A 25550-nucleotide genomic window follows, 5' to 3' on the forward strand; every position below is an offset into this window, starting at 1 on the left:
TGAAAAATCCTGAATTTAAATGTTCTTCAGTTAAAATGAAAGGAACCAATGATCCAGTGTTGCAGTAGAAGTACGTAAAAGACTAACTCTACGAAGTGAGAACTCAAACTAAGAAGTGAGAACTCTTCTTTTAAAACCAACTGATGCTGAGGAATCAGCAGATATGATAGTGGCACACCAGAAAAATATGCAAGGTTTTTCTTTGTCACCAAATAACCAAGAAGACATTAGTATAATCTGAAAATTTTCAAGTACTGTTACAGTAACAGGCCTACCCAACTTCCAGACTCAGCACATAAGGATCCTGAATTAACTGGTATATCAGACCACACTACCCATTTTCAAGGTGTGTGTCAGATGGCATTTTCGAGTATCATACCCCAGAACAAATTTTGTAGGACGACCGCGGGCTCATCCTGTCGGTGTTCTGACTGATACTCCGAAATGCGATCTGACACATACCAATATACCGGTTGATTCAGGATCTGTATGTGCTGAGTCTGGTAGTTGGGTAGTAAGTCGTGATATTTGTCACATCTTCAATGTGTCGTGTCAAGAGTATCAACATATGTTCTCACTAAACTGAACTTGATTTGGACTATCAACAAATTCAGGCAACAGGAATTACATGCAATATTCTCTCTAACCTGTTACACACTAATACTAATATAATAAATAAACATTTTATCCTCTCCATGCTCATTAAATACTGTGAGCAAAACTTGTCTAACTCAAACAGAGAAAAAAATACAACAGAGGATAAAATCAATGCATCTACTATTTCTGATTAAGGGGCAAATTATTTGTGTCAAAACTAATTCTAAATGAAATCTTGCTGTTGCTTGAGAAAAGGGCCGGGCAGCTGATATTGTAATGTTGCACAAAAATAATATTTTGATGCCCCAGTAACAGTCTCTTTTTTTAACAACAATATGATAACACCATTTATTTGTTTATTCATTTACTTATTTATTTGCTTGTTCATTCATTTACTGCAGTACATAGTACTCTAACATGTGGACTAATTTTTTCACCAATAACCTTTTTTACTTAATTCTGTCTACTAGTAAGTCCTCATTAATCCTTCCTTCATATGCAAGCAAATTCATAACACTGCTTTAATTTCATAAAGTCTTTTCTTGCACTTACCTGATAACTGATGCTGCCCTATATGTATGTTATATATGTACAGGTGCTCAGGTGTATGTCCAAGGAAATTGAATTATACATCAATATGCATGTATGCCATATGCTTTGCCCATGATCTCTTTCACCTGTTTTTACTATCAAAATAATCCAGAAAATGCACCTTTTAAAAACTAATAATATAATTACATCTTTTTTTTTTTCAGATAAAACAAATCTGAATATACTACCATGCCCTCGGTATTTCTGAAAGGAAATTAAGCTCTAACAACCTCCAAACTTCTCTTTGCCAAAGAAGCTTAAGAGAGAAGCCTCTGGGTCACAATTAACTACCCATGAAATTACCTTTCACTCCCTATCCTTAGAATTAACCCTACCATACAGTAAGTGCCAAATAATATGTGACTGGCGGGGAGAGCTCTGTAATTTGCCAGGTTAATTTCTACTTCTGGTGTGTGTTACATATATCCACACATACCTCAGGTCCAGCCTAGATGACAATGTATTTTTAATATGTTGAGGTCAAGGCCATCAGGTAGTGTCCTTTTAATGTTCTTTGAATAAATATATATACTATAATTTTTAAATTATTGATATCTTTAGGGTTTTCCTCTATTCTTATCTGCCAGATATTGCTAGTGTGCTGTTACTAACACAATATACTACTTACTAGTACCACTACCTAACTGTGCCAGATGTTACTCCAACAATGCAGTACTTCAAAAAGTGGGTAAAATTAAGTAATACAGAAACCATGATTTAATATATGCCACTGAACTGTTTTCTGAACTGTCAACACACATGCACACACACATCTTGCACACACACATACTAGCTACACACAAATACATGCAGATAAACAAACCCACACATGCACACATATATGTACATATACACAAACACACACACACCTCAAGAATTTACTAAATATAAAAAAAAATTCTGGTACTTAATGCATGTAATTTACATGATGTAGAATAAATAGTTGAAAACCTCTGCATTTTTTTTTTTTTTTTTTCAAAAAAGTATTTCATTTTACTTTTTCTGAAAGTATATGATTATAGCTACAAGTGGTTACATTGTTGGGACCTTTTCTGGATGAGTAATGGAACCTAACATTCATCATTAATATTCCTGATTTTCTGAGTGTTATATTTCCTCTGTGTCTGGCATTAGATCATAATTCCCTGTGTGTGTATAATCATTAAATGCATGATTTACACTAAATTGCCCACCTCTGGATTAGTAGCAATGACTGTGTTTGTGTTATGCAAAAATTGCCTCTCCATTTACTTTCAATAGTTATGGTTTTGTGGAATCTCAAACTTTGAGATACACTCCAGTTTTAGAAATTCCAAACAAATTGGACTTCAATTTTATTATTCAATGTTTTAAAGCATTAATGTATTTAGAACTTCAAGATACAGTCTGATGAATTTTCTGTAATTTCAAGATTACAGTTTTCTCTTGTTTTGAAATAATGTAATGCTGGACCGTTATTGTTGTGATCTAGCAGTTTTTAAAAGAAAAAAAAACCTTTTCAATCATAACTTAATTTTTTCACATTAATCTTGAGCTCTTGTAACCAACATAAATTTTAAAAAAACTCTCTACATATAAAATACATGCACATAATATCTAGTAAATTTTGTTGTCAAGTTTTGTCAAATCAGTTCACTGTATCAGTAAAAGTACAAAAGAAATACTGGTTCAGAACTACTAACAGTTACACCAACTAGTACACTCAGTGAACCTGTTCAGAACCAGTTAAGCAGTTGATTAACTAGTCCGTGGATCAAATATGGCCCACACTTTACAATGGATTCCCACCTCTCATGCATGCCCTCCCTGCAGGGGCAGAGCAATTAATTATCGGCATACTTTCAAGTGGCTGGAGACATATTTAATCTGCAGACTAGTTAGTCCACAGATAAACTAGTTCTGAACAGGCCCAGTGAGTCCAAGGTAACTGTGACTTTTCCCTCAGTAGTTCGTTCTCACCTCTTCTACTTCATACTTATACTTACAAAAATTCAGTAAACTCCCAACTACACTTACTTGTATTATATTAAAACAAATGATGATAGGGTGTATACTTAAACATATATTCATACTATATATACCTAGACACTGAGAGTGATGGCTAACTGTTGCCAAAAAAAAAGATAAAAAATGAGGTGTTACTTTTGGGAGGAGCTAATGTGTTGAAATACCATATCATTACCTTGGTTTACCACAAAAAAAGATGAAGACATAAGATAGAGCAAGCCAGAAAAAAATTAGTCAGGTCACCTGCTGATTTGATTTCAGTGGCATCACTATGACAGTGGCTTCAATCCCCCCACACCTGCTCAGGGAATGAACGAATAAATAAACAAATGAATACTAGTACATCAAACAATAAAGAAACAGCAGAAAAAAATTCACATGGCAAGGGTAGGTCCTGAGGGACCTTTCTGGATATAAAGTACGGGAAGGGGACTTTCCGCGTTTCATTTCTTTCTTTTGGTTTTCTTTCCCTTGGCAATTCCCTCCCCCATTCTCTTTGCCTCTCACCCCCCCCCCCCCCCCAACCCCGCAGTCCAAATAATCCCAAGATCCCAGGACTAACTCTAGTCATAGTAATATATTTGACATTGTGAAGTAAGGTATACATAGTGGAGAGCATGCTTTCTGTATTAAACTCCATGTATGTGCACAGTACCTATTTTCACAAATATGAGCAATTTTCGTCTTTAGAATAGATAATAATGATAGGGAATGTCGGTGTCATTTGTAGATTTTGAAAATAATCATAAGCATACTGACCTTTGATCTACTGATTTTTCTTTTGATTGATGAATTCAATAAATTTATCTTACCCCTGCTTTTCTAGATGAGATTCATACTGTAACATTGAGTGATAAACTATTTATTGTTATTGTACATGCAATGATAAAATGCATGAATCTAAACCAGCATTGAAAACAGATCAGACAAATACTGCACCCTTTCTCTGTATGCAATGATCTATTTTTCATTTGCAGAGCTTTTCCATCACATGGGAATGGATTAACTTGATAAAATCAACTCTCACTTTCAAGAAAGTTGCAAAGGCTACACAAGAGTACCTTTGTTCGTTCTCATCAATGGTGTTAGTTACGGGCGGTGGGATGGAAAATTACACTACAATCCTCCCCCTGATGTCTGATCATGATAACACAGGTGCCACATATTTGTATAGAATTTTGATTTATTTCCAATTTCTAAAAATAGCTTACCATAGCAACAATTTACTTTTTTTTTCTTTTTTTAATTCTAATTTTTTTCTGAGACTATGCATTCACTGTCACACATTAAAAATCCATGAAGCATTTTAATTTGTGGGTTTCCTGTATAATTATAATAATTTATTTTATAAAAGATGTTAGTCAATAAAAGAAAGTGTCTTCAATAAATTTTAGTTTGACTTTTGCAATAATGATAATTAAGTAAGCTTATAAAATTATCCAAAAAAATCTTCACAAATTAAATTTGCCCATCATGAACAGTAACAGGTATTACTGTTACAGTGTAAGAGTTTATAAAATAAATGTCTACCTTTTAACTGCTGCACCTTTTTTCACAGTTTGTTGGATAAGGCACCAGACAAGGCAAGAGTCATCTCACCAGTTTCAGATAAATATTTTGACCCTCGGGTTTGAAAATCTGACACAGGACGTCCTTGGAGGCTCAGGGTTGTGGCTGTGTGCAAGTTACGGCCCCTTTATCATTCTCACCAACTTTCATGCATGCTAGATCACAAATTTGATATAATTTCTGCAGAATCATGAACCAGATTTCTATACACTTTGTTTGATAGGTTTGGTACCCACATGTACTTGTACACCATTTATGAGCCTTGTATATGTCAGCGAGATATTCCAGACAGTGCACCATTTGCCGTACGTTGTACACATGCAAGCATGCACATGTGAGTATAGGTGTACAGTGTATAAGCATGTGTGTACACATATTTCTGCACGAAGAAAGTGTGACCTTTGGAATTTATTTTAAAAACTTTTTTTCTGGGTAATCAGGGTCTAGGTAAATCAGGCAGCTGCTTCTCCATATTCTTTTTTAAACTTAATTTCTTCCAGATTCTTAGCAATGTGTCTTTTAATTAAAATTAGACTGGTGTCAAAATTGAAATTTTATTCATTAAATATTTTTTAAATTTTATTTATAGCACAACCTCTATTTATGAACCACTGGCTGTGATTAAAAGATTAAAATACCTTCATGGTCTTTTTCTATATTCTAGATAAAATCATGTGTACCACCCATGACAAAAATTCTGCCTTTAATCTAAGCTATGTGTCAGTCATTCAATTTGTAATAGAATTTTCCTTGTGATTTTCACAAGAGGCATGTTTCTTATATCTACTGTACTGCAACACTGCAACACCAGTAAGCAGACCCATTTGAGGATTTTCATCGATCACTGTCATTTGCACTTACAATTTGTACTTTTTTCACTTTATCTATATAATTCCATGTATTAGAAGCACAATCACGAAAAAAAAATATCACCAGTCAGGGTGTGTCAAAATACTTGTCACAGATCATTAAATTACTTAAAGAGACATGGGAACTATAGATCACAGGTTGACACTTACAGACTTAATGATGGTGAATAATCCTTAACCAGCCCCTATTAACACCTTTGGGGGTCAACCAACTGGTCCTGATGGCCCCTTCTACTATATACCTTCCATAATTGCAACCCACATGTCATATATCAAAATTGGTCCAGGATGAAGATTTCCTGATCTCTACGGCTCTGTTTGAGCTATTCTGAATATAATTTACAGCAATTTACAACAGAACTGATCAATTGTGTCTATCATATTACAAGATAATGGATTCTTTGAGAGAAAATTTCAATATTTACAAAAGGTATATACATACTGTAATGGGTGTAGTTTGAGGGAGAAAGTCAGATGCCTCTCGCAGTGAGCAGTTTATATTTAGCAGAAGCAATTTGAACATTATCAAAAGAAAAAAATCAAAACAAAATGCAACTTATAATACAATGAAAATAAACCACAACCTTAAAATGTCTAAGACGGGGGCAAAAGATTGAAGAAATTAATTGAAAATACTGTATTGTTAAAAGAGTGGTCCCAAAACAAAGATCTTAAATATTGAGACAATTTTCACACAGAATGCAGCACATTTCTCCAAAGAACATCTCTGTTCATGTAAGCATTAGCATATGTACAAGAAAGTCTACCAAGTACAGATACACCTAATACACGGGCACTAACCTCATCACTTAGGAAAACAGATAGGCTGTCAGTGACTTGACCCTGTACAATACAAACCTAACCTGTGCTGGTGTTCCCCCGTGACTCCTGTCTGTTCTCTGTCTGGTTAGAACACGAAAATATTACTTACCAAGCTTGTTTCTGACACTGCTGAACACACATAATTAGGTACTTTCTCGCTAGGCTCAGAGAGATTGAAAAAAAATGGCTTCGGCTGTGACTTGATGCAAAGTTTAATGGAATTTAAATTTAAAGTGTCTGGTTTTTACTGGTTTAAACAAGAGAACATGACTTACCATTCTGCAACCTTGTCTCCAGTACGCATATCACCCAGGACACATTCAGACAAGGACAAGATGGGTGCATCCAATGACAGCAATAATGTGGTTTCAATTTTAACATTTCACACACAGATGGCATCTAATTCAGCTATACTTTAGTCCTTATCCAGCTTACAAGTCTAAATTTTACAGTGCAATCTTTATAACGATGGCACCATATCATATCCAACCGCACAACAAATTCAAGATCGATGAATCTTAGCATATATAGTGTGCTAAGGCCCGTATTTTACCATAGGCACACAGTGCATGTCAATGCCAGTTACTGTTTCAGTGTTAAGAAGGTAACTTAAAACTCCCAATTCTCTCAGTGAGTATACAGTTTAATGTCCTCTAGAGTTGTTTACCTCAGTTCATTTATCAACACGTGTTCTGCTGATCTGAACATAAACACAACTAAATTGCTCTTTAAACTACATAATATTATGAAGAGCCACCATACATTACTGCACACACATGCACTTGCCACAAACATACATGTGCATGCATGCACATACATGCATACACACATATACCACTAGTATCCAATCAATTAGGTTTTTTTTTTTACAAAAAAAGGTTTAAGACAACAGTGCCTCTTGCCTTAATTCCTGAAATTACAATTCCATCTGTTACACTAACATTGGCATTGCGTATGACAATCTATATGAAGTCACTATTATAATGACTCTAAAACATGGAACACTTAATAATCATAAGTTAACTTACCTTGTTTCAATACTAAAACAGTTCTACAGATCGAGTTATTGCACTGGAAAGTAAGTAAAATTATATTGACCTCATATCACACCTGTGACACAATCCATGTGAATGAAAACCATATGTGCACGTCCCTTATAATTACTTTATCCATTAGTGCCACAATTAATTATGTATTAATTAGTACTTTTTGTTCGCAACACCCATCGTAACGACCCACCGGGTAAGTCTGCACAATGTGTCAGGCTGATATGATTAATTGGACTGGAAAAAGAAACTTTTCATTGTGACTCAATTTTCTAGGTTGAATGTATACTATTGTAATTGGTATCTGGAGAAGAAATGGGTTGCTGTGTACATTACGGTACTAGAAGACTCTCTTTCATTATGCTCAATACATTTACCATTGTGTACTTAACAACATGTCACAATGCGTCAATTAAGAACGTGTGAAATTAACTGACTAACAAGCAGTCGAGTATTAATTTCCTCAATGGAGAAAACTTTAATTATAAATTAATGCAAATTATAGTGTATAGAGTATACATGTATTGACTAAAATTAATTAAGGTATTAATTTGTGTGTGATCTCTGGCTCCAAATCCTACCTCGAGTTTCAGAGTTAACTGGCTATGTGAAATGACTGAAATGCATGCCAATTGATGAGGCTGAGTTTCCAGTCATCTTTTAAACTCAGGGTATTAAATGCCGTGTCTAGACTGAGGACCATTTAACACAAACTGGTTTCTTAGAGGTTCAGCCAGGTTGACATGTAACCCAAAGGTGAGGTGCAGTTACACTTAGTACATATATACTCTTCACCAGGGGCACAGATTATTTCTCTAGATATTTACAAATGTTTTAATTTCTGGATATAATTCTGGCTAATTTTGTGCACTTTTTTGTCAAGGGTGTATTATTTTCCTACAGAAATGATGTCATCACCCAACTCCAGTTCTCTATAATAAGGCCAGGCCAGTATGCATCATTAAAAAGTACATACCTCACAGAGAGACAGCCAAATATCTGAGTTTGCTTCTCCCTTGGTGATATTTAAACCAATAAATCATACTTGGCTGCTTTTTTTAGAAATAAATCTCTTTGTTTAAATATTTCTGCAAAACTATATGACATTCTGACAGATATTCGTTTATTGTGCAAATTAAAATTAAATAAATGCTGAATGCTAAATCAGTCTTTTGGTAACTGGAGCAGGTTAAGTGTTCATGGTAATGGAAAAAAACTAATGAATAATGCATAAATCTGATTACATTCTAGACAGTCTGTTATCTCTGAAAAAATCTTTCTTCCATTTGTAAGTTTTCTCAGCAGTTTGAACTGAATCAATGAAATTGGTCCTTGAAAATAATCATTATCACTACCATTTTCAAGGACCAATTCCATTCATTCCAATTCATTCCCCCCTTTTTTTATTGATTTAAAACCCATTAAATGTCTTCTCACTTTCAAGGTATTTCTCCTTTTTGTATTGTGATCCAGTATTTAGAATTTTAAAATCAGATACACTGTATCAGAGAAAGTCATTTGGCAGTTTCAATCTAGCAGAATTTTTGCAATTTTTTAAAATTAATCAACAGCACAAAAAAAAAACATCTTTAATAAAAGGCACAATAATTGAAGACAATACTGGCAAGGTTAAAAGTAGAGCAATCCAGAATAGTGAAAACCAATTCCACTGCAGTTTCTTCACCAAGTGAAGTTAAATTGAATAATGGATAAACCAATTTTAAGCCACATGTACAATATAATGTACAGCCAACTTGGTCTATACACACATGTTAAGACTAAATACTACCAAAAATAGTTAACTTGCTCCTTTCATATATTTTACATAAATTTTACTTCATTCTCCAACTTAGATAGATTAAATTCCAATTAAACAAGCCTCAATTTCCTTCATGAACACACATGGACATATTTGGACTCATATTTGCGTGCAATCTTGTTTCATCTGCCCCCCCCCCCCCCCATCTCCACACATAAACTGTAACAATCTTAAAATTCCCATCGATCTCTAATGTCATGTAATATTACATGCTACATGATCACAGCCGAGTAGACAGGATATTTCTCACCTTTTCCTTCTCTTAGGGGTACGTAACAACTACAATATTTCTAAGCACTTGTTCCTCTTCTTAATATATCTGCCTAGAAGGGGTACACTGGCAGAGACCATGTCACCCTGCTCAGCTCTGCTAAGTGGTTGCATGTCAACCCATATTTGTTTCTCGCCCTCGGCAACATAGCACAGACAATTATGGTAATTTACTCTAACCCTGTACATGACACTCAGTGAGGCAGCTTGTCTACTTTGGGGAAAATATCTGGAGGTGGATTTACAGTCGATTTGTGACCATTTGATTCAGTGCATCTACATTATACACAAGCATGTAATTTCTTAAATTTTTTAACAATATTGTCTTGACCACAAAAAGATTCAACAGGTTAATATAATGTGTCCATTTAAAAGACAAAAATATTTTTATCAATTTGCTTTGAAACTAAAAACATCCTGATTTACAAATTCAAACTGATCTCACAAATATGTAAAATGCATAATTTGTAAAACCTAGCAGCCTTGTTGCTAAGAAACTTTAGATCAACAATAACTTTCTCCTACAGCTATGGAGAACTAAACAATTACAATCATTAATGCAAGCGTAAATTAACTAAAAAGTTTTGTTCTTAAAATACATATTGCCACAATTGTACGCATCGGTGCAAAACAAAAAAAAATTCCAAGTTAGTCCAATGGGGGATGTATATTAAACAAAAAAATTTTTCATGACTTAAATTCTTTGACTAATGTGCACCCAAGCAAAACAAAACAATTATCACTGTTGTAAATGAAAAACTGATTTTTATAGCATTTGAAGTAAACAAGCAACATTACCTAATAAATAATCCAATCCTCACAAATTCTACTCACCATGTGTTTGAAAAAATGTTATGCAAAATCTAAGTCAGTTCACAGTCATATCAATACTCACCTAAAATGCACAAAATATCTTTAAAATCAATATTATGACTGGATTTTGAAGTCTAAAACTAAAACTCTCTCTCGCCTTCCCTCCAGAGAAAGTGAAATGTGAAACTTGAATTCTACTTACCTAGTTTTATTTCTCTCAGTACAAAATGTGACCTACCTGATAGTTATAATGAGCCAGGTTGACAAAACTATGCTTTTTCCCCGTCCCCTCCAACGCTGACCAGCTTGCGGACAGTTTTCTTCAACAAAGGAGAGATTATGACCACATAAGCTATATGAATGCTACGGTGCGGAAGGTTATATTATGGGTAAATTCAATACAAAATACAACAATCTTTATCAACTTATCATCAGTATACAAACATGGATTACTAGTGTATTGATTATCCGTATTCCTGGCACCAAAACTGAATGGATACAGAAATAGATTATGTGAATGCATAGTTTAAGAGCAAATTTTTAAGGTAAATAAAGAAAACACTGACAGTTTCAAGAGATATAAACTGAATACTCAAATTTTAAAATGCCTTAAATTACTTTATGCAGTATGTCATCTTTGCTTAACTTCAAAATAATATCAATTTTTCACCATCATTGGTGTTTTGAATTTTTGCTATTAGTAATATTAAAATGAAATAAAAAATAGGAAAAAATTTAAATAACTTCTATGGTAAAAAAAATGGATCTTTGCAATAAATTGTCTCCAACTTTTACATGATTTCAGTTTATTAATAATGTATCAAATGTGGGACTTCAAACAAACAAACGAAACCTTCCCGTAATTTTAAAGTCAATTCACTTCATTTATTCATCATATTTCAAATATTGTTTTTAAATACTTCATACAATATGTGCAGGGTGGGTAGGAAGTTGCAACTTTAGTATCCTAACACCCTGAGAGGAGGAAATATGTACCTGACCATTATAACCACATTCAGTTACAATAATACAATAAATACCTTATGTCCATTGTACCGTGAAATATCATATAATACAAATAAACACAATATGTTGAAGGATATAGGAAATGAAATGTGTGTGTGCAAACTTAGAGCCCCCTTTTCAATGAAAGTTTAAACAAGACTGACTTGATTCCTTAGCTACAGTTGTGGTTTCAAGCGGTCTTTAGCCAGTGTATGGATATTGTGTCCCTGTTTAAGGTTTTCTACACGAGGTTTTTCGCGCCAAACCTACTTGAAGGCAAATTTCTTCTACAGCATGTTCCTACACTTGAATCTGATGGGGTTTTTTTACCATTTCTTACTAAATAATAAATTGTTAGAACTTTACAAAAGATGAAACCAATACTATTTACCGGATTTCCTGCCACTCTACGTGTACATGTACAGTGTACAGTGTAGATCTTTTTTTTAACCCTTTTTCTTATCACAGAAATCTTACTGCCCCCCCCCCCCCAAATATTCATTCCTGCCTCTTCGTTACAAAAACTACATAAATTTGACCCCCCCCCCCACACACACACACGTGTACACACACATGCGCGCGCCCGCGCGCCGGTCTCTACGTCCCTTAAATCTTTGATCATCATCTTCAGTAACCCCACATCTTGTAAATGAATAGCTGAGCCAAGAAGGTTGGTGATTGCGTTTTCTCACCAGTAGCAATCACTGTGTTGAGTGTACAACCAAGGAAAACCATAAACCAGCGAGGTTTAATGTAAAGGAAAAGGAAGCAGTTTTTACTTTACTTTTTTAAAAGTTATTACTCAACAGATGTTTTAACTTTTAAGTTAAAAAACTACTAATAACAACGCGCTCACGCACACACTCACACACACGCACACATTCACACACAACCACACACAAGCACAAACGCACACTTTCAAACTTTCAAACTCATATGAGAGGCCTACTACTCTACGCGTGTTAGACACGGCATTCTAATGAAAAGACAGCAGATAAGAAGACTGCTCTAACAAGGAAATCATTTCTGTTCGGTCTTGAGTTTTAGATGACGTTGTTGCTGTCGAAGAACGATGTTCATTTGCTTTGAGGTTTTTCTTTTAATTAGTAGTCTAAGCGACAGTTTGCATTGGTCTACTCGTCTCCCCAGAAAGCCGGGAAATGTTAGAATCAATATATTATTCCTACTTTTACTTTATTTATTTATTCATTATGCAGTGGCGGATTTAGAGGGGGGTCAGGGGGTCCTGACACCCCTCCCCTTCGGTTTCTGAAAAATATGTCATACCAATATTCCCCTCTTGAAATTAGAATTTTGACTAGCTAAATCATAGTTATAAACCGTTCCAAAGGGCACTGTTTGCTCTCCAAAGCACCAAAACTTTTTCGGGGCCCTTGAGCAGGCCCTGAATCCCACACCAAGGGGGAGATCGTCGGCTTCGCATCCGAGGCCTGTCGTTCCGGACCCCCCCCCCCCCCCCTTCAAATAATCCTGGATCTGCCCCTGTTATGCCTCTATTTATTTTTTATTTATTTTGTTTTAAGGTTGGGGTTGATTTGTAGCAATGTTAAATAGCAAAAATAATGCATAGTAACCTGTACCCATTTTAACCCGTCCGTCAAGCGTGGGTTTTAAGTTTTCTGCTTTCATTTGCTGGAATTTCCTATATTAAAAATGAACACCAGCGACAATTTATCTTCAAGGAGCCCATAAACACCAACACGAGGTATTACCTCATTTCATTAAATCAAATTAAATCAAATCAATAAAATCGCACCGGATGATTATTTTTCCATCATCACATTAACCGATATTTCGATTACTATAGCATCTATGCAATGAAGTGGAGGGACGTGATGAATGTTTTCATTAATTATAAGTTTCGTTTGCCATAACAAATTGCCAATAAAAATAGTTTCCCCAACTGCTACCGGGTAGATTATACATGTATATGGACGGCCTTTTGACTTTTTTCATCTTATAAGAAAAATATATGTATCAAATATAAAATGTTAAAAGAGGCATAATCTTATATGCCCCATCTGCGTTGAGGATACAAATAAAATGAAACTTTTTAAGTATAGTAAATTCAAAGTGTAAATAGATTCAAAGTTACGACTTTTTTCTGTGTACAATGAAAGTACCTAAAATAAACACTCACGTGCAACATTGCTGTTTACAAAAAAATATCACATTTCATCTTTTATTTCAAACATAACAATAAATCGCCAAAAGAATAATATCCATAAAAATGGAATTACATTGTATATAAACATTATCTGACTCTCATAAATAAAATAGTGTCCCCCGCATGGGTCTTTAAGAATTTGGATGAGTCTACGAGAGTGCTGGCAAATTTCACTAACGGCACTGCGTGACAAATTATCAGCAAAGAATAACAAAAATATAGGTATATATTAAATAAAAATGATACATGATTTAACATCTGCGAGCCGTCATGCAGCGGCTACAGTAACGTGTGCATGTGTATATATATATATACTGTGCATAACATGTACGTATGACAATGCACTCACTGGTCTAGTTGTCAGCCCTCCCCCCCCCCCCCCCCCCAAAAAAAAATAATATTAATAAATAAAATGGAATAAAATAAAAACAATCACGCAAACTCTATTGACTAATTGGTTCGTTGTCTGAGAACAAAACCGGTCAACGGTCATCTCGCGGACAACGACTAAACCAGTCCACTGAACTTACAATTTAAATCGCATATTCCGATGGTTTTCGGAATATAAAGGGCGTGTTTATCTCCTAAACGTACAGTTGGCCTTGCTCATTTGTTAATTGAGGTATCCTTGGGTCTTTCTTACCCAAAGCATCAGGTAGGTTGTGTGTCAATTTTTTTCCCTGTGGCGCAGCCAAGCAGGTCTATAGATCGAGAATTCAACCTTTTTCTATTCTGCAAACCGAGGCCATTCACGCCGCAAGTTTTAGTTTAATAAGTCCGATGCAAAGAAAATGAAATCTGTCTAACATTGAGTCCGCTCTCCATTAGATTCGTACAGGTTAGGGTTGGCGTGACGCAAGCGGGTGCTAGGACAGGGTTTGCCCTTACAAATCAGAGGACACCGGACACTGCACTTCAGGAGACAATTCCGAACGTGGCGCCGATCCTTATATCATTTCATTTTCATACCTTCATAGGAGCACGCTCATTGTAAAAGCTTCGGCTCTTAAACTCCGACTAGCCTCTCGGGAGGCTGGCGTAGATAAATCTTAGTGTCCTCTCCCTTTTATTACTTCTTTCAATAATGGAATGCGGATTTAGAATTACTCTGTTCTTTCGGCAGGACGGGAGTTATTGTGCGCTTCTTTTTCTTAGGACGGCAAATAAACAGTATCAGTCTTGTGAAGCCGAACTCGATGAATTCAACTAAAGTTAGCAGGCTGAAGCCCATGAAAAGCCCAAACTGACCTCCCAGGTCACCTGAAAACAGATGATTTAAAAATATTACATACACATTTGTCTGCTGTGAGTGCCCGCGTGTGTACCCGTGTTGTGTAATTCGTTTTCAGAGACCGCGTTTGTGTGTGCGTGTTTATACCTTTGCATGTGTTTTTACGCACACTTGTGTGTATGTTTGCCTAAGTGCTTGAACTTGTTGAAATGCATGTTTAAATATTTTTGTGAAAATTCAGTATTCTGATCAATTCAGCGTAATAGAATAACCGTGTGACTAAGTGACGATGAATTTTTAATGTTCGATAGAGGCCGTGCCACCATACGGATTGATACTGTGTGTGGTCCGTCAAGTGGGCCCTAGTCATTAAAAGCAATTTCGATACCTACCAGTAAAGTGACACACGCAAACAACAAAGAGTGAAAGCAAAATCGATTTTCAGACTTTCCTGTGTAACATAACGTTATATCGTTAGCTCATATCAACGAGCTTGCTATTCTTTCCCGTGACTTTGAACGTACCCAAAGGATCCATTTATCGGGAATAAAAATCACAAAAAACTTTTTTGTGTTTGTATGGAACTCTGCTTGACAATCGACCGTGGGATATCGTTGCCCAGCACAATACACAGGGTATAGAACAAATGTATGACCATATAATGAGTAAATATGTTATTATGCCCACGGGATCCGTTTACCGGACAATAAACAGCGTTACGGGCATTAATTCAACAGTGTTTAAGAATATGTGTTCATGCCATTAAACTGTCAATAATATGGAATAAGTTACCGATATAATTGTCCAAATTTTCTTATCACTTACAACTTTACTCAAAACAAAAAATAAAACTGAGCTTATATTCTGTGAATGGCCACCTCTATAATTTAATGAAAAGTTGGGTTTGGGCCCAAATGAATAAAGACAAATTATTATATTTAAAAAATATATATTATGTATATATATCTATATACAACTTACTTATCAAACCCGATGACTCGATGGCCGGCAATTGTTCGCTAATTACGTAATTTAAGTCTTGGAAGAAAATATCCAGCACGAGAATGTTTTTCCTGAAATGAGAAAAATTTGCTCATAATCATCAAACTTATTTGCACTTCCATCTGCAGTATGCTTTTTGTGTGAGTGTGTGTGTGTGAACTGAAAGCTTTTGTCAGTTGGAATGCTTTCCCAAGTTTGAAAGATGAGCAACTCAAGTGCATGATAATTTCGTTTCAAATGCGGTGTCTTAAACAACATAATTTCTCTTTTATAAAGGTATTGATTTTTCTAAAAGCTGCTGAGTTTTATTTGTTCAACATTTTAGCCGTATAATATACTTACTCGATATCGGACTGTGCTACGCCGTATTCCATGGCCACCTCAGGTGCAGTTTCGTCGCTGGGAAGCTTGGCGTAGGAGAGATAGGTCTCGTAATTCACGCTCTGACATGGGATTTTGCAGGGGCACATGTGCGTAAAATTCTTCTTAATTTCCACTGGAATGAAACAATTATGAATGCATACATATTTTACGATTTGAAAGTTTTGTAACAATGCAATTTAATGGAAGGTTATTGCTTCAGGAATCACTTGAACAATAGTTACTGAGAAGAAGGACAAGGCATATGTATGCAGTGGCGGATTTAGCGGGGGGGGGGGGGGGGGGTCAGGGGGGTCCTGACCCCCCCCCCCCTTCCATTTCTAAAACGAAATCACACCAATGGTCCCCTCTTGAAGTTATAATTTTGACTTGCTGAATCATAGTTTTAAATCGTACCAAATGGCACCGTTCGCCCTCTAAATAATTTTTTTCGGGCCCCTTTTTCCGCGGACCCCCTCTTCAAATAATCCTGGATCCGCCCTTGCATGTATGTGTGTACTAGCTGGACAACAGGGTCACACTGTCTATATGGCCAAGCTCTTTTATTTTTAAATTTTACTTAGTCGTCATTTTTTCTCTGTGACACAAAACAAAGCAAAATGATACAGGATATTTTCTGTTGAAAATCGAGAAAACGGACCTTAAAGCCGATATTTCAACAATGACAATATCAGATTTATTGGACTCAAATGCACCCCAAACCAATTAAAGATAATGTTAAACCTTACAAACATTACGATGTGACACCGTAATTTATCATTGGTCATCTGAGAATTGAAAATGGAGAAAAAAACAGCATATCTGATACTAATGACCTGCTCAGCCTGGTCAACTTTCAAGATGATTGATGGCTGCCACATAAAATCATGCTTCACCCCCGAAATTACTAGAATTCTACGTCGATATACGACACATGATAAGGCATTTGAATTATTACTTACAAATATGAATACTGACACGTGTCTTTTATGATAAATTTCCTCAAATTCAAAATTCTCATATATAAAACATGCTCCCGCGACAGTGATTGATTTGTTTTCATCACAAAACAACCTTGTTTGTCCTTGCCTTCCTTCACCCTTCCCGCCTCCTTTTCCTCCCTTCTGAATAACTGAGACTGCCCAATATTTCTTCCTCTTCGAGCACGTGTTGATATGGACGTTATTGTATCAACAAAATTTGGGTTAAATATTAATGTACTTAGCAAACAAGCCCGTAGGCGGCGGGGGGAGGAAAGGCTGGGGGGAGGCTATTGCGAAATGCCCTTTAGGACAGGAAGAGGATTCTCTGTGCACCAAAATTTGATCTTGGTTCCGTGCTGAACATTATGGTAAAGAAGTTCCCCATTTCAGAAAAATACCCCCCCCCCCCACACACACACACACTTCGAAATTGCTTGCTATTGGTCTGCCAAAGGAGACCACGTCACAAAGTTTAGCTGTGCTAATGTAGCAACCTAATCGAATCACACAATGTTTTTAAAGGTAACTATCTATTTTTAAATAGAAAAAAAGAAATTAAAAATATAAATTTCTTCGAATTAATCATCTAAATAAAAACGTTTACCAGTGTTCTTTGTACATTGGTTTAATCACAAACTAACCTACTATATTTTTGACGAAATGCAGTGGTATAAAAACTGGGTGATACGCAGATATCAATATTTCATCTGGAAAAATTCTTCTGACGTTTAAACTCAATTCTTGTCCAGCTATTTAACTCAAAATTTGAATGAAAGCCAATACTGTATATGGAATTTTTTAATTTGAGGCCTATTCATACTAAATTTCCATTCATCGTTTCCACTACCCCATCACCTCTGCCAACATCTGTTAGTAATTTCTACTACGTGCTTTTGTTTGAAAGAATAAGAATACATTAAAGAAAAAAACTATTTTTTACTTACGTAAAATTGGTTTCACACACTCTACTATCTGCTTAGGGGAACACACTTCACCTGGGCCTGGAAAACGCCAAATTTAGATAACAACATCGGTTTAAAAAAATGCTTGACACGAGTTAACGGAAGGGCAAATTACCCTAACGACACTTGCCACATTGGCTTGTGTCGTGTCATATATTGTGTGCCGTAACTAGGACGTCACGTGATCAGACATCAGGCTGTCCTTTGAGTCCTGCAAATTATTTAATATTTACAGAGAATAAAAAAAGTTTCAATAATAGGTTCTTCTTCATTTTGTTTGATAACATTTAGAAGGAATACTGAACACTAACAGAAAATAATCTTAATTCAGAGTCGACTTTACGATAATCCATGTTGCTGCCAATGATTTTATAGCGAAAGCAGATTTTTTAAAGATAAAATATAGCAGGAATTCAAAAGTTGTGTATGATTCTAATACGTAATTGTAAACACGAAAAATGTTTCTTTTAAACTAGATCACACACAGCATAAGGTGTAAAAATTAAAAGAACAGAAGAGAAAAAATTAATCTTCGATAACTTCTATAACTTTTTTGTTGTTTGAAATAAAAGGTTATAGAAAGCCAGAAGTTTTCACTTAAAAAGTAACTCAAATCCCGTTTACATGTCATAGGATTTAAAAATTCCTATTTTCGTTTAGGGCATCTTGTGCTGAGAGCCTTTTAAATACACTTCAAAGAATGAAATACATTTTTGAGCAAAAAAAAAAAAAAAACATACATACATACATACACACACTGAAGAAAAATCAGAAATTTACCTGGATAGTTGAGTAATTTGCATGTACAGTTGCCCATCATGTGGTCCAGTTTACACTCCTGGACACACGCGGACATCGTATACACCGAGTAGTATTTCAGAGGCGAGGCTCTGTCACATATCCCATACGGCGGCTCCATCTCTGCGGACTGAAGTACAAGAGAGAAAGTTCCCTATGACAACAACCTTGGGAATGAGGGACAAAGACACCCCCCACCCCCCGAGACCCTGCATTTCCACCCCAGGTCGATGGTTTGAAAGATATCCACAAACTGACAGACGTTTGGAGGGCACCGTTTCTGCAAAATGCTGCTTACTTTTGAGCGAACGAAAAAAGTATAGTAAGTCATCCAAAGAAGAAATCTAGCAAATGCAAATGCGAGTTGTTACAGCTGAAAACTTATTCAAACACAAAATTCTTTTCCTATGCGCGTTTTCCTATTTTTTTTATGGTTATCTTATTTATTTAATTCGCCCATGTTTGTTAATTAATTTATTTATCTCATTTTATTATACAAATTGAGAAAGCGGTTATTCAGTTATTTTGACATAATTACATACATCTGTCCGTTTCACCCCGGCGTAGGCGTGGAAGCCAGGAGGGACGGCCAGACTCTTGGTCTCCATCATTGGGGGCTCAGACTGGTTGTGCACCTGGAACAACAGGCCCACCTCGATAGGGTCGCCCCTCTCCATTTTGTTGGTGTACTCACTCTGAAAGCATACGAAAAAAGATGATGCAAGCGAAAGGTGTCTGTCGCACAGGTAGTTTTACGTGTAGTAGTATAGGGACATTGTTTTTTGTTTATTACCAGCTGAACTTAAGAAATTATGTATATTTGATTTTTGGCAATAGTGTTTGCTCCAAAAGGTCACGGAATGACACGAAGAAATGAAATGGAAGCGCATAAATTGAAGATTCTGCAATTTTCAGGACACTGTGATAAGAGAATTCAGGCCGTGTAGTCCCCAGGACTAGAAAATATTGGAAATGTAATTTTTCTATATGTGTAGTTCATTAACCCAGGCTTTCAGATATATCAGCCTCTTGATTTGAAGCGGGGGTGTAAGGAAATTTGAAAATGGTGTGTGTGTGTGTGTGTGTGTGTGTGGTAGGGGGAGGCTGGAAGGTGAGTCAGAAATCCTTCAAAAAAAAACATCACATATGACTTTAATAGAAACACAGTCAAACCTCTCCTCATAGACTAGATCCAAACCGCTACTATCGAAAATCAAAGGAATAAAAAAACTGACATAAGTGGAAGGGAGCAGCTCAATAACTGATCTCCCCTTACACTTACCTGTTCGATATTGACGATTAATTTCAACCCGTTTCCAATGCCGGGCTGATCTTGAAACACGCGTGGCTTAGAGTTGGGCACGGCATTGAAGGTGTAACATAATCCGTATTCCGTCAACACGGGGGTGAAGGACTGTAAAAGTTAGAAATCAATACTGAATTAGATACACGGCTATCATTTCAAATATGCAGTGATAGAGGTAGTGGTTTTGGTAATCATTTATACGTCTCATTTCATAACCGCGTGTCGTTCATTTTGATCCTAATAAGTTGGCTCTTGGCGTGCAGAGGTCTTTGACACTGCCTGTCCCCAGAGAGGGAGGGGCATGTATTAAAATACATTGCATTACTTTATACATGTTTTTATTGTCTAGACTATAACATGACAGGGATATGTTACAGTGAACGAGTTTCTGTCAGTCACTTATTTGTTCAGTTTGTTCTATACTAGGTTATTACATAAAGGGATAATAACTCTTCGTTTCGGCCAAAAAATGAATTTTCCTGGAGTAAACAACAATTTTCCCATACTTACCAATGGTTAATGAATCCATTTTTACTTTCAAAGTTAGTCCCTGGTATTTTTCTAAAAAGTTTGGTTTTTTGTTAAAATCTCTTAAAATATTTTAACAGAATATAGCCATCAATGGAGGTCACGTGGTCTAAAGACAAGCTCAGATATCAGAATAATAGCTATAACTGCCGTTTTTGTGGTAAAACAGAATATATTATATTTTTATGAGTTATTCACAATGTTTTTATTGTGAAATATAGATCTCATACGAAGAGTTATTATATCTTTAAGATGTCATAAACCCGGCGTTGCCACAGTGACCACAGAGGAAGGTCGAGAACGAAGCCTAGGATGTGCTTGTTTTAAATAAAGATGCGTTTTGTTGTTGGGACCCAAATGGCGCTTATACCAAAGTCCCTTTAAATCCGTAGATTTACTAATTTATTATTTTTTAAATTATCTATTCATTTATGCATTTATATCTCACTGCGCGCAGATATCTCTGATATAATATTGAAGCACATTCCAATGTAATGAATTCATATATCGGAGCAAGCTGCGTACTCACCTTAGATATGTTGCATTTTACTCCTTTGAATTCACAGTGTATATTGGTGTCTGTCAATTGCCACCCCTTCTCCTTAGTAAAGTTGGCGAAATCAAAGCCTCCCGGGTACCACAGGCTAATATTGGCCATCAAGTCATCTATGTTAACACTGCCGGTATTCCCGCTAGGTGCAGCAGGTGGAACTCCATATGCGGCGTCTCCGCTTCCTCCGTAGTCGTAATAAGAGTAGTCTTCGTAGCTGTACGGATTGTACGCATAGTCGTACGGGTTCAGCATTGACGTCGCTTGGTCCAGAAAGTCGATGTCCGTTTGGTCCAGCTGCGACTTAAGGTACCTTGAAGGTTGAAAAAAATGTCTCAAGTTCTTATTTTTATTTAATGACAAATTTTTATTTGGTATATTTACTGGGGAGTAGATATTTATCTCCAACAAAATGATAATTAATAAATTCTAAAATTCTGGACTGATTTTTTAATTTTTCTTTCAAAGCCTTTCAAAATGTAGATGTACCGCTGTAAATAAATTGAACATTCAGCCAAGAGGATTATTTATTGCTACTGACATAAGATATATGGCCTATCGCTCAATAACTTTATATAATAGCGCCTTAGATTTTTTTTCATGTATGGTTATACTAACCAGTATACGCGAACACACACACATACAATCAACAGAGGGTCACTTATTCTCAAACTTATAACTTTGCCCCTTACTCCCTAAAGCTCTGCGACCGTTGTATTTTGATGAAAAAGTCCTCTTCATTTATTTTAAATACATGTTTGCCTAGCTTCGTGAATCATTTGCCCCCCCCCCCCCCCGAACAAAATCCTATGTCACCAGGCACTCACGTACGCACTCACCCCGCACACGCATTTAAACATGCACACAAACACTCACACGCATTTAAACGCACACCCCCGGACACGCACACACAGTCACACACCCATTTAAACACACATGCACATGCATTCAAACGCCTTTATACACACACACTACCACAAACGCACACACATCCAAAACACACACATTACACACACTCACATACATTCACACAAACACACACACGTCCCCCTTACATGTTATTGTGGTATTATTGTACAAAACGAGAGCCCTTGTACCATATGGTGCCATTGTTGCAATAAATATTCATCGCGACAGCCCATTGCGTCATTTTAAGCTGTCCTTTGTCCACCTTAGCCTGCTTTTGAATCTCTGCACCCAAGAGTAAGCACAACAACAAGAATAATGTTGGCTTAGCTCAAAAATGTTGACCCCTCTCTAAATCTCGTCAATGATTTAAATTATTTACGATGAATTGGGTATGGTAAATGGCTAAGAATTCCAAATTCACACCTACTAAAACTTACTTGTTCACGTTGCAAATTGTTACTGCAGGAAATTGAAGGGTCTTCGAAAACGTCATAGTGATCTTTGTTGTAGTGTCGTACTTGTAATACGCTATGAAACGCATAGTGATCTGCCAGGTTGCTACGCCGAATCCAGTGAGAATTAACAAAACCCAAATAACTCGACTTAAGGTGTACTTATTGTCAGCAACCCGGGCAAAGCCGTGAGCGGAGGTGTTGGTGGCGAATTCATACTCCGGTGTGTGTTCCTCCTCCGTGGTCGCCTCGGTGCCCATATTTCGCTACCGGCCCCTCGCCTAAGGACGAAGAAAAATAACGAATTATTCCTTGCCTAATCCAAAGTTGTCACACGACTTGTCTGAACTCTAGGGACTTGGCCCCGTGACGCCCTGTTAAATGTTTCAGTAAAGGGTGGATTTAACCGCGCCGTCCTTGCCATTAACTAGCATTGAACTCCACATCGTATGGTCACAGGTACGTCACTACGCCCGTGCTGCCAGAGTTGTCCAACGGTATGGTGTCAATAGTGTTTATATAAACCGGCTGTGAGGGAAGGGGTTATGTGAATTAGCAGTGACAAAAAAACCAATGAAGCGTCCAGACCAAAACTATAGGGGCGTGTTCAATACGCTTTGATTATTTTGGTAGTTACGTGTGACCATAACATTGGTATAACGCCTGGAACAAAATTGATCACCGTATTGATATCCTATATATAAGTATCAGTTTAATATATCCTTATAAATGTCTTAATACTTATTACTATATCATTTTAATTTTTATTTATTTATTTATTTTTTTTGGGGGGGGGGGTAGTAAGTAATGCCTTATACATGTAACAACTTTGTTCTACTTATTTCGTTTTTGCGCTCATTTTCAGTAGCACTCTTAGAATTGTAAGATTTAACATCGCTATATTTATCATATTTCAAATCTATTATATATGAGTTCGATAAAATCTTTAGTACGTTATAGATTATGAAGAAAAATTTCCGTCGGATTACAGAAAAGAAAAGGTTTATTGTTTTCTCAAAAACCAATTACGTCCCTAAACCAATGTTATTATGATACTTACAGGTTATATTTTAGCGTGAACGGCAGTGCTTGATTTTCTAGAGCAATTAAATTTATGTTTCACGTATCTGCATGATTTAACTTGCTATATATGAATGTGGCCGAATACCAATTACTGTCAGCTGCACAATGAACTTGGAGGCGGTCTGTGCTTCTTGTATCATTCTGAATTTCGATCAACTTTGTGACTCCTCCCGAAATTACTCCTACAAATTGTGTACATGCTGCGCCCAGTATCAGAAATCACAAGAAAATTGATGACTTTCATAAATATTTGATACAGAAACGCCTTGACGCTCACTGCTGTAGTATAACGATATCACGCGCCGATGTTTACCAGACAAACTTGAGACGGACCTCTTGAAACAATGGCCAACTCATACATATAATGTAATCGATGAGCGGAAACACTCTACTAATGACCGATGTCTGATATAGCCATTAGACTATCACAGCCAATTAATGGTATCGAAAATATTGTGATGAAGATCGAGGGAGGAGTAAACAATCCACTTGACAACTATATTAACCGATCTCATCACGTGAAACAACTTTTTTGTTTTAGACGTAAACGCCATTGCTACAGTTTATATACCTACTTCCAATCCGAGGTCGTGCATCATACATGTATATGTAACTGCGTAAAATTGAACTGTGTTTTATTTTTGTCCTGAAACTTTATTAAATTAACTTCATTGTTTAAATATTGTTGATACATTTATTTCTTTGCTCCATGAAGGACCCGAGACTGGGGCCATCCCAGCTGCATTTGCTTTCTTCTGCGTGCGATGAAGTCATATCGATTCAAGTGAACGTATTCTTCTGATGGAAATTCATCTGTGTAGATAAGTCATTAGGTTTCACTTTTTACGCTGTTACACACGCCGGGGAAGGTCGCGAAGTAACCGAAAACTTTGTTTAGATATAGCTTAATGTTTAGTGTAGAAAAGTTTAAACCTCATGAATGAACGTATTCTTGTTCTCTCTCGTAAGATTTCACAAGAGGATTTTTTCAAGCCAATGTGATATTGATATCACACACTTCTGTCGCACTTGGAGCAAATCCATCAATTTCAGTTGAACTGCCTTTAAAAGGGCTCTTGCATTTTTCACTTAGGTCAGGTGTACGTTTACTTTTTCAAAAGACTTGGGTTTATTTACATCGAATTGCAAATAATTTATGCCAACATGATGGTTATCTCACCAAATATTGATTTACGTCGTGTAAAAAAGAAGTCTAACTGAGTGGGTAAACTTGACCGTTACTCTTAAAACGCTGCATGCACCGGCATTTACTACTAATGCGCACCATTTGTTACGGTAAGGCATGTTTGTCCTTCTCTTTCACCCCCCCTCCTAATTTTTAAAGGCATAGTTTGCTCCGTTGTTTTTCTTTCAAGCATAGGTTATAAGTTTAAAAACACCCGAAGCGAACAATTGCCACGAAATCATCTTTAGTAAGGATATTGATCAATTTCAGATACTTTTTCCTTAAAGCCCAGTATCAACTTTGCCATGTTATTTCATTGTAAAACATGTTTTCTGCATCATTGAAAACTTGAGTTCCAACCATATACCAACTGCATTCACCATAGCCCTCTTTTCGTGGCCTTGGTGTGTTAAATTCTTCTTTGCAACGACTGAAGATTATATTTTATGAACTGTCATCAATAACAACCCCGGGTTAAATTCGATACAGTTAATGCATCCCTGGACACTTTTAAATGAGGGAATGACTTAGGCAACTGTTACAGCAAATGTTACAGCCGAGTAGTAAGACGAAAAGTAAACGTGAGACAGTCAACTAAAATAAG

General features: G+C 36.3%; 2 protein-coding genes across 8 annotated transcripts in view; both read right to left on the minus strand.

The window, feature by feature from the left end:
- The window catches only part of LOC106158624 (ATP-binding cassette sub-family C member 4), a 37043-nt gene extending 26380 nt beyond the window's left edge, over window positions 1–10663 (minus strand). For 2 of the 7 annotated variants that reach the window (XM_087007880.1, XM_087007874.1), the window contains exon 1: window positions 9571–9707. The gene's annotated coding sequence lies outside the window, so the exon portion shown is untranslated. Of the gene's footprint in view, window positions 1–1149; window positions 1425–6564; window positions 6650–6730; window positions 6899–7483; window positions 7503–9570; window positions 9708–10641 lie in introns of those variants that run through there. The other 5 variants (XM_087007878.1, XM_087007879.1, XM_087007877.1 and 2 more) reach the window with 5 other exon arrangements.
- Window positions 10664–13978: 3315 nt separating this feature from the next.
- On the minus strand, window positions 13979–23219 carry LOC106159391 (acid-sensing ion channel 1-like). The gene is made up of 9 exons (XM_087010071.1): window positions 22663–23219; window positions 21296–21629; window positions 20215–20346; window positions 19475–19627; window positions 18915–19062; window positions 18117–18173; window positions 16172–16325; window positions 15809–15900; window positions 13979–14856 (listed from the first exon to the last, which is right to left on the minus strand). The coding sequence occupies exons 1-9, from the start codon at window positions 22935–22937 to the stop codon at window positions 14675–14677; spliced, it is 1527 nt and encodes a 508-aa protein (XP_086866197.1). The 5' UTR covers window positions 22938–23219; the 3' UTR covers window positions 13979–14674.
- Window positions 23220–25550: the final 2331 nt, after the last annotated feature.

The sequence above is a fragment of the Lingula anatina genome, chromosome 3, assembly GCF_051362555.1.
Source record: "Lingula anatina isolate TDL-2025a chromosome 3, LinAna3.0, whole genome shotgun sequence".
Taxonomy (NCBI): domain Eukaryota; kingdom Metazoa; phylum Brachiopoda; class Lingulata; order Lingulida; family Lingulidae; genus Lingula; species Lingula anatina.